Source organism: Oxyura jamaicensis, chromosome 11, assembly GCF_011077185.1.
Source record: "Oxyura jamaicensis isolate SHBP4307 breed ruddy duck chromosome 11, BPBGC_Ojam_1.0, whole genome shotgun sequence".
Taxonomy (NCBI): Eukaryota; Metazoa; Chordata; class Aves; order Anseriformes; family Anatidae; genus Oxyura; species Oxyura jamaicensis.
In genome coordinates, this window is record NC_048903.1 from 8,391,179 (window position 1) to 8,401,654 (window position 10,476).

Below are 10,476 nucleotides of genomic sequence, written 5' to 3' on the forward strand. Positions count from 1 at the left end.
AGACTTTAAAAGCTGGTAATTTGGGCAGCAGCTTTTTCAAGAGGTCTCACAAATGTTTCATTTTAACTGCCAGGAAAAAAGAGCTCCTGAGCCTGACTATCAAATGGTCATTAAGATTACTGGTTACATTCTGAGTTTATATCTCAACTCAAGGCATTCAAACTGGGATGGAATAGCTTCCAAAAAAAAAAAAAAAAAAGGAACAAGTCAGCTCCCAAATGCAACTGCTTAACACTGAACATTGAAGGCATGCAGTGTATACTTGGAAGCTTCCCTTGCCTTATGCAGAAGCTGCCTAAACGCACCTCCACTCCCAACTGAAGTGGCAGAAAGTAAGCACAATCTTCAAACCCCAGACTGTGCCTCACCCGATGCTGCCTTTGGCTGACACATTACCATGTAGTGATTGCTGCACAGGTGAGTGTACTGAGAAACAAGTGATGAAGACTCTGATTATGACAACCCAACAGTGAATTCAGAATAATTTTAGCGTATATGGCAAAAAAAATGGTTTAAAAGTGACAACCCATGGCTGGTTAGATCTGAATTACTGTGGCGGATAAGACAGGCTCTGACATACTCAGTTCAGGGTTTTGTATACTTACTGTTAGTTTTACAATAAAAAAAAAAAAAAATATTAACTTCTTAAGCTGGACAGATTCTCCCCGGACTGCCACGCAGCTCTTGGGGCAGCTGGGCCAATTGGTGCCAGGGTCGAGCACGGAGCAGCACTCAAGTGCACAAGTACCCAGCACAGGCACCTGCTCCGCACCTCCCAGCACCGACAGGCTCCTCGGGCATGCTTCCCACAAGGACAGGAAGACCCCATGGCTGAGCTTGAGAAACAACCTGAAAAACCTTGCGCAGCCCAACAGCCTCCATTGCAGGGTCTGTCCTCCCAGATGCTCAGGGAAGTGTGGATGGACTGACCCTAGGATCTGCTTCCTGTGGCCTGGCAGGGAAACTTCATGCAGCTGCCCGAGCACTCCAGCTCTGAAGGGTGCCATAAGCTCCCAGCACACATTATCATTACCTAAGAAAACGAAAACCCGGGAAGAAAAACATTTCCAAAGCCTTGACAGGTCCATCAGTTCCCATTAAAAATAGAAAAGCCATTAGGGCGGGCGAGCGAGCGCCTGAATTATGCATGGCCGCGAGCGGCTCAGCTCTCGTCGACAGAGCCAGGGGAGGTGAAAGCTCCGCTGCCCCCCACCCGCCTCCCTGCCGCACCCCCGGCTCCGGCTGCCGGCCCCGCGGGGCGACCGCCCCGGGGCGCCCTCTGGCGGCCGCGCGCCCCGCCCCCGTCCGCGATTGGCCACCGCCCCGCCAGGGGGCGTGGCCTCCCGGCGGCGCGCCTCGTCCGAGCGGCGCCTATTGGGCGGCGGGCGCGGGGCGGGCGCGAGGCGGGCGCGGGGCCGCCTCTCGCTGGGGCGCCGGGCGCGGAGGGAGCGGCCAGGAGGTGCCCACCCGGAGGTACCGGCTGGGGAACGGGAACGGGAAGGGCCGGGGAGCGGTTGTGCGGGCGGCGCGGTGTCGCGTTCCGAGCAAGCCCCGTTTGCGCGCAGCGGTGCTGGGGAGCTTGCGGGCGCCGTTCCGTAGCGGGCCGGCAGCGCGCAGCTCCCCGGAGCGGGGCGGCCCCGCCGCTCGGGAAGCCCCGGGGTAGGAGAGGGCTCGGCGGTTGAAGGGGGGCAAAAAAAGCAGCGTGCCCCGTCCCTTCGGCGCTGCCCGGGGCTCTGCGCGGCACCGCAGCGTGCTGAGAGTGGGGATTGAACTGCGATCTCTGGAAAGGCGAGAAGGAATTCCTCGCGTGCCGACTCAGGTCACGTAAGCAAGCGCGCAGACACACGTCCTGCTGCTCAGCCGAAGGGGAGTGCTGCCCGTGTGCCCGCACGGGGCACTGCGAGGGGGAGATGCGCTCCTCGCTGGGTGCCTGCCGTCCTGTGCCTATTTCACGTTGGCACCGAGCGAGCCCGGGCTGCCTGAGCAAGTACCTTTAGGTTAGAGCTGCAGCCAGGGACAGGAAGGTGAAGGAGGCCGTTCTGGGAGTTTGGGGTTTTCCTTCCCTCCTCACGAAGCTGTTTGGATGCCCCCAGAGCTGGGCGGTACGTGCAAGAGCTACATCTGAACCTGAGTTACCAACTGCTGGGCATGCCAGCATCACTCTGAGCTCCTCTAAAGCCACTGCTTCGCTGCTGCCCTGCTCTGGCCCCGCGTGCCAGAGGTCCTGGACACACCAAGCAGCAATGCGAGAAGCTCAGCACGGTTAGTCCATACCCCGCTGGGACAGGTGTCACTTCTCAGCCAAAGGCCTGATGTGACAGCCGTTCCCAAAATGTCCCAGTGCTAAAGCAGGGTTGCCACGAGCGTGGCTGGGAGGGCGCTGCCGGACCCTGCCTGCAGCAGCTATCAGCATGCCTGGGAGGGAGGGAGAGGCAAGCTCTGACCAGGCAGAGAGAGGAGTGGAAGAATTTTTATTGCTCTAAATGCCTGCCCCGGGGCCCGAGTGCCTGGATAAAAGGTGACCACCTCCTGCTTTTGAGTGTGCTTTGTGAGGAGGAGCTCCTGTCAGCTCTAGCTGTGAAGAGGCTTCACAGCTGGCTGAACCAGGAGGGAGCAAGGTCTGGAGAGAGAGGAGGCTCCGAGCATTTGCCTGCTGAAGTCTGCCAGCAGATCTGCTCTCAACATGCTCATCTCCATGGGCCAGCCCTTGCATTTGGTATGCATGATGTATGCAGGGGATACCAAGACTGTCATTTCAGGTTGACAGAGAGAACTGAAGAACCAGATAGAACAGCTCACAGCTCTGCTAGGCCTAAGCCTTAGATTCAAACAGCCTTGAGAAACATACCCCAGGCTCACTGACCCAGGAGCTTAGGACGAAATGCTCTGCCTGGCATGCATCAACATGGCTATTTATAATCACAAGTTAACAAGCGCTTATTGTTGAAAGATGTGGAGTTGAGTGAAGACAAAATAGTATTTTTTCCTTTGAATGCCAATTGTATAAATCGGGTTAGTATATTCACTGCATAATATTTGATCACGTGCAAAACCAGTGAATCTTGACCAAAATAAATAAATAAAACTTCGCCATGCCAAAAACTCCTATGTAAAGTAGAACACCAATAAAAGTGCATCTTCCCTCTCTCATTTAAATTGTATACGTTTCTGCCATGAGATGCGTATGTGCATGTATCACTTGGTAAATAAGCACCATGATACTGCTGATACCACAGAACAAACTCAAAGAAACAGGGAAAAATGTATTTACCAAAATTAATCAAATAGATTAGGATTTGTATCTTGATTTTTATATTGCATCGCTGTTGTTGCTAAAGGCAGAGACGTTCACTTCACAGTAAGGGAAACTGCAGTAAGAGTCAGATTCAGAAACTGGCATTTGCAGTACTTCCACTCCAAAGCAAAGCTGAGCATTATTTGCAGTGAGTCACAATAGTAAAAAAATCAGTTTGTGGGTGATTAGTCAAGGCATGCACTATCTAGAAACTCAGGGCAGGGTTAATCTCCCAAATGGGATGAGGCGAGTCACCCTTACAGGTGGCTGTTTGTCCCCGCTGACTGGAAAGGGAGTGCAAAGATGCACAGTTATTTGTCTAGGCCTGGAGTTAAGCAATGTGAATCCTGCCTAGGATGGAGTTACCTTTTCTTAGTTAACTCATGGATTTTAAGTATGTAATGGCTCAGAGGGATGGAGGAATACAAAGATATCCTCCCAGTGCAAGTGTGACACGTAATGGAAACTTGCTTTTCTTTCTTTTGCATTTCAGGATTGTGTCCATCACCTGTCTGTCGTGTTGCCCTTTTGCCCCATACGGCAAGTCCCTGCCTATAGCAGGTGGGTTGGAACTAGATAATCTGTGAGGTCCCTTCCAACCAAAGCCATTCTACGACATGAGTAGTCCAAAAGCATTCTATCCTACCTATAGGCCAAAGAAATCCAATAGATAGAGCTCTCACCTCAGTAGGGCTTGCACTCCTGTTTGAAAATGAGCTAGCTTGTGTGTCCTGGCTCTTCAGGCACAGTCTTTACATCTGGCAAAACGTTTTCATTTCCACTGGGATCTGGTGCATGGAAAACCCTAGAAATAGAGCTGTCTCAAGTACCACACTCACTTGAGAGCTTGGACCATGCTTGTAAAATGCATAGAATAAAAGACACAGGAGAAGAGTTGGTCTCCGTGATCTGCAAGCGTTAGGAATCAAGATTGGTGAGAGCAAGATAAACCGTTTGATTTATCCCAGTTGGCGTTGCTGGTGCCAAAAATTCTTTATAGCATTTTGTTGCATTTTGTAAGGAAGGGAACGGAGTCTCTCTTCTCTCCTGATAGCAAGTAATAAGTACTGAAACAGCGGGTTCTTTGGGGCATTACTCGGGCTGCTGCTGCTGGTATCGTACCCGTGCATTCTTGCACATCTGGCAGCAGCACGCCCCCAGTAGCTCAGCATGCCGTCAGCGCATGGTGACCACCTCGTGACTACAGATTGCTGGCACAGTAGCGATCTCAGGAGAATGGGGCATGGGATCATTCTTGCGATCAGCCAGCTGAAGCCTGCTATCTTCCCCTCGTTTTTTCTTGAGAAAGCCAAAAAAAATTCAGAAATTTCATACTTCAGAGTTGCTCACTTCTTTGTCTTCCTCTGAAGGTATTTTGTTATACTGCTACCATCTCGCTGATGCTTTTGTTGTAAGTAGTCGTATTGTAGTTAATTTTAAATTGCATTTCACGCTGGAGAACACACGAGTTGATGTTTAACATATAACAAATCCATCAAATCTGCTCTGTCCAAATCTGTCAGATCTGCTCTGGTACTTCAAGACCCTGAAAATTCACATCCTTCCAGTTGGAAGCCTCGCGATCCTCCCTACAGGGAACGTGTCCTCTTTTAGTAATTTGTCAGCCTCTGTTCGCCTTACCATGTTGGTATCCAGGCTGATCCCAGCAGCTCTTGAGTGGGTCTTGGAAAGATTGTCATGGAGCAGACAGGGCCGGCAGAAGCCATGCTGGCATTCTTGCAGTCTCAGACAAGCCCTGTGCCGCAGAAGGTGCTGTCTTCATGGATTAACTAGAAATCCCAATACTTGCACTCGCAGCAGCCAGAGTTTCAGAAGCGCTGGCCACACAACACTTCTTGCTGAAAGCTATTCCTGCAGAGACGGTGATTTCATTCAGGTTTCCCCCAGGATTAAACCAGTGTCTTTATTTTGTGCAGGCTGTAGGGAAATTCTAAACATCCTGGCCTGCTCTAGAGAAAAAAAAATCTGGGGTCTCAGAAGAATTGAATGATTTGTTTGTTAAATAGCTGAGGCAAGACATAAACAGCATGCAGCAACCTTGAACAGCTACTCTGTGGTTTCCCTTCCAGCCTTCTGAAGGGGGGATCTGGGGTGAAGGGCAAGACAGGAATGTAAATCATGATCATCCCCAAAATACCCGGCTCAGCATATTACCGTTTTTCTCTTCCCTTTCCCCTCCAGGTTCCAATGCTCCATGGCTGTAGGGACTCTGTCTAAGAAGGATGGGAAAAATTGTGGAGGCTGGTTCCGTATATTAGTTATTCTACAAAATGCTAATAGAAACTAGGGCTACACACATCCCTGTGATCTCTGCGCTACCTCGTGATCTCTGAAATACCTCGCTTTAAGAGGAAATGACTCACTTTCTTGTGGATTGTTAGGCCTGAATAGTCTTGATGCATTAAACACAGAGGGAATTAGGTGCACTGAAAAATAGAACTTGCAACATAAAGCAGTTCTTTACTACAAACTGAATAGCAAAACATTTGCTTTTGCTTTGGAGTTACTTTTATCTATGTTTAAAAACAAGAAAGAAAAAACCCGGGTTGTATGAGAACAAGGGTGCAGAGGTGTAGGGAAGGGTGAGCGTGCTGCGTTCTACTTCCCGTTCAACAGAGATCAGGCTTTTCAGAATGATGTGTCTTGTAGCTGGAAGAACATGCAATAGGCAGCCGAAACACAGGTGGGGCAATGGAGGAAGGGGTTGGCTTGTGTGGGTTTATTCATATAGCCGACGCTTTTTTTTTCCCCCCACCCTTTTTTCTCCTTTTTGTCACGCACGGAGGATCAGTGGGAACAAACAATAGAGCACTCTGTTTTGTTCCAAAAGTCTGCCTGAGCTCTGGCCTAAAATGGCATTCTGGGGCGTGTGTATCTGCAACTGATCCTCGGTGAGCGTGCTGTCAGAAATGGGATGCTTGCTCCGAAGACTATGGGTGTTCTCCATGGGCCTGCAGGGTGCCAGTGTGGCGCTGCAGCCACACTCGCTGACCAGGACGGGTGGTGGGTGCTCCTAGCACCCTCCAGCTTCACGGTGCAGCAACTCCACAGCAAGTAATGCACCCACGTATGTGGTACTTAGACCAGCCTGCCTCCTTTTATATGGGAATGCATTTATACTGGTGAAAAGCAGAGGTGTAACGGAGGAGGTGACCGTATTAGAGGGTTTCCATTGCTGTAAACAGAGCCGGCCCAGCAGAGACCAAGCTGTTGCAAAGTGGGGACAGAAGCTTTGAAAACTTAAAAGGCAATAAACTCACATGAACAGTAGCGAGGAGATGGCTCCTAACCCCAGTCTGCATTAGAAGCTCCTCACCTATGCATATCTTTGATGCTTGGCCTCATCCTAGCAGTTTGCTCAGTGCACTTCATCACTTTTTATTTTCCTCTCCTCAGAGTGAGCTGGAGATGGTGGACCACCTCGCAAACACTGAGATCAACAGCCAGCGCATTGCTGCTGTGGAAAACTGCTTTGGGGCTTCTGGCCAGCCCTTAGCTGTGCCAGGAAGAGTCCTTTTAGGAGAAGGGATTTTAACCAAAGAATGCCGCAAGAAACCAAAGCCTCGCATATTCTTCCTTTTCAACGATATCCTGGTGTACGGGAGCATAGTGATTAACAAAAGGAAGTACAATTCCCAGCACATCATTCCCCTTGAAGATGTCACTTTGGAGACACTGCCAGACACCTTGCAGATGAAGAACCGCTGGATGATTAAAACCTCAAAGAAGTCTTTCGTGGTTTCTGCGGCCTCCCTGACGGAGCGGAAGGAGTGGATCAGCCATCTGGAGGAGTGCATCAGGCACCTGCTGACAAAGACAGGCAGGCAGCCCTCCACGGAGCACGCGGCCCCGTGGATCCCAGACAAGGCGACAGACATCTGCATGCGCTGCACGCAGACCAAGTTCTCCACCCTCACTCGAAGGCACCACTGCCGCAAGTGTGGCTTTGTCGTGTGCGGGGACTGCTCCAGGCAGAGGTTTTTGATGCCCCGGCTGTCCCCCAAGCCCCTGAGGGTCTGCAACCTGTGCTACAGGCAGCTGCTAGCAGAGCAGAAGAAGGAAGCAGAGGCTGATCGCCAGCAGCTGGAGCGGTACTGTTCTGCCATCCCGGGCTGCGAACCCTCCAGCGGTGATGACAGTGACAAATCTGACGATGACAAAATTGACCAGTGGCCAGCAGACACAGAGTTTTATACCTCAGAAGTATCTTGGTCATCTTTCCATAGCTGACCTCCTTGGGAGTCAGCGGCATTTAAACACCGGGAAGCCAACTTCTGGCCTCCAATGCATGTCCTCCTTAGCATTTTCTCTGGAGGCCATGTCTAGGAAGGTGGATGGTGGTTCCTGTTTGTGCTGTCTGCGAGGGAACAAAGAGTCGGGGTGTTACCCCTAGTCATGTTGAGAGTGTCTCACATGCAGAGAGAGACAGCCTAGTGAAGAGCCTGGACTAGAGACCTGCAGATCAGTCTTGGTCCAAATGAGTTCACCCTTCTGTGCCTTAGTATTCCTGTCTGCAAAAATAGAACAATATATATATATATATTTTTTTTTTTCCCTCAAATGCTTTGAGATTACCCTCAGGAGAAAAAGGAGCAAATCCTTGACCTAAACATGCTTGCCTGCCAGTGGTGAATTTCTCTTTCAGAGGCAAGGGGAGCTCCAGATGGAGCAATGCAGAAAACTGGTGCTTTTGCTTCCCTTGATGCATTTTCTCAAGGAGAATAGAGAACTTCCAAGGCTGACATTTTTCATAAGCATTAGATCTACTTCAGGTATTCTCACTGCAGGTGTGCAAACCTGACTGGATAGCTGCTTATCAGCATGTGGTAAGATAGGCACGGACTTTGATTTCTACACAAAGGTTTCTGAACTTTGGAAACACTAAGGAAATGTGCTGTGAAGGCAGAGAGGTCATACGATGCTCAATGCAAGCAGCCTTAGCAAAGTGCTGTGGCATTTGGCACTTACATATTAATATATATATATAATTTTGGTGATACCAGGCAAAGAGGGAAGGAGGAGGGGAGGGGAAGAGGAACGGGTACATTTATAGAAAGGAGGGAAGGAGGAGGAAGATTACTGCATTTGAATCAAGTGCGGAATCCCAGATCTCAACACCTGTCAATTTCACCAGATTACCAGAACTTGATGACCTCAAGCCTACTACGTAAAAGGGTAGCCTAGTGAGGACTTGTTAAAAGTCTTCAAAAATCCAGGAAAATGTCCCAAGATCCTATGAGGTTCAGTATTTCATCCTCTACTCCCTTCCTGAACAAGACCCCAAGGAACTGAACACTCATTTCCATGCTCATCTCACTGTATCAGCCTCACAAGTTCAAAGTTAAGGCCCTTAATGTGTCTTCAGGATTAGAACCCAAGCAAGTTAATTTGAGATGAACTTAAAAAGTTCAAATTGTTAAAATGAACTGTGTTTATTCAAATATTCTATCAATGTAGCATGGGAGTAAGTATACTGAGACTTAGACAACAGCAATTATATTGCAGCAGACATTTCTACAAACTCAGTTATTACTTTAGTATATTTTTGTATTGTGTATCTTAAATGCTGGGAAAGGAACATAGTCGAGGGTACACTGCCAATGTTATAAACCATTTCCATACCAGTATCTGGTCCAAACACGGCATTGCATGTCAACTAGCCAGAGTTGTTTTTTAAAAAATTTAAGCTCAAAATAATCATTTGTACCTTCTTTTGTAAACTGCCACTGTCCAATGAATTTGTATTAGTTGACTGTGTGAATAAAGATACGGCGACCATAAAGAAGCCAGGAAAATATGCCACTGAAATGTGTTGTTATTTAACAGGAGTCTTAAACAAGGGATGGGATAGATGTGCTGATTCAAGCATGGCTAGCCAGCATGAAATCCAGCTCTTAGCAACTCTTTAAACATGGGATGAATGTTCTGTTTTTTTATTTACTACCTGAAGTGAATATGTTCAAAAAAATCTCCAAATCTGATGCTTTCTTTCTGCTTACACCATTTTATCATCATCCAAGTCTTCCCAAGTGTTTTGCAATCCCCTGCAGTAGTCTGTATGAATTGAAATAGTATTTTTCTGGTGGGGGCACAGCTTAGAGTGGATCAACAAACCTTATGACCTAAACAGATGTTTTTTTAAGTAGTAAGTACACCGAGTTCTGTTTTTTCCATCCCTCTTCAAGTTTAGTTCATAATTCTGCGCAGCGGTGATTGTTTTTATAATGCCTCCCACCCACCAGAAGGGTGTATATGCTATGCAAACAGAAACTGACCTTAAAAATAAACAGCCATCAGAACAGTTCACATGCCAAAAATAGCACAGCTGTTGAATCAGCATCCAATTCTGTATTCTTTAGGCAAAATTCTCAAATTTCTTCCTAGTAATTGGCTCCAGAAAAATATTCTGGTTTTGAATCTACTCCTTAGTCCTTTCAGAGATCAGCTTTTATCTTGTATGTCCAAAGGTCTTACTATTATCAGGCCCCAAAAGACCTATGAACTGTTTTTACCCACTAATGACAGTCACATTTCTTACAAATGCCTTCTTGTAGAGCAAGATCTTTTTTGTAATCACAGTGGCAAAAAACTAATGAAACCCAGCCAATTTCTTTTGTGCATGGTATAGTTCATGTAATTTCCCAAAATGCACAGACCTCCCAACACCTTACTTCCCCATTTCTTACAGAAGGAAGGTATGCAGAATGGTCAAAGGTAGAAAAGCTGTGACACCCTTGAGAATAAGGGCAACAAGCATGACACATGATGCTATTTTGAGTATCAGTCTGAACGTCGTGTTTTGGACCTGAGGTGCGCATTAGCATCTGCACTTCCATAGGCTTCTAACAGACGTGCTGGCTTCCTGTGCCTTAAAATTCTTTCTCACAAAGTTCTCTGTTACTGCTAGACTGTTGGTCAGTGCTATTCTCAGCTGTGCAGCCATGCCGACAGAGCTTCAGGGTATCACACAGCTGCTGCTGCTGCAAGCCCTCAGTGTACTGAAGTGAGAGAGCAGGGAGACCCAGAAAGGCTGGGGCTGCTGCAGATTTGGGAAAACACTCAGAAGACCTAAGAAACGTAGCAACTATTAAATTGATAATGCATGTGGTAAAAGGAGCCTGCCAAGGAAAACATGAGGAAATTAAACAAGGTCTCTTTTT

General features: G+C 48.1%; 1 protein-coding gene across 2 annotated transcripts; it reads left to right on the top strand.

Moving 5' to 3' along the window:
- The first annotated feature begins 1,415 nt into the window (after positions 1 to 1,415).
- Positions 1,416 to 9,116, top strand: PLEKHF1 (pleckstrin homology and FYVE domain containing 1). 2 transcript variants are annotated; one of them, XM_035336713.1, is made up of 2 exons: positions 1,416 to 1,473; positions 6,713 to 9,116. In XM_035336713.1, exon 2 carries the CDS (start codon positions 6,725 to 6,727, stop codon positions 7,544 to 7,546), a length of 822 nt encoding a protein of 273 aa, XP_035192604.1. In that variant the 5' UTR covers positions 1,416 to 1,473; positions 6,713 to 6,724; the 3' UTR covers positions 7,547 to 9,116. The 2 variants fall into 2 exon arrangements, with proteins under 2 accessions (XP_035192604.1, XP_035192601.1); XM_035336710.1 differs by lacking the exon at positions 1,416 to 1,473 and adding an exon at positions 1,995 to 2,716.
- The last annotated feature ends 1,360 nt before the right edge of the window (positions 9,117 to 10,476 follow it).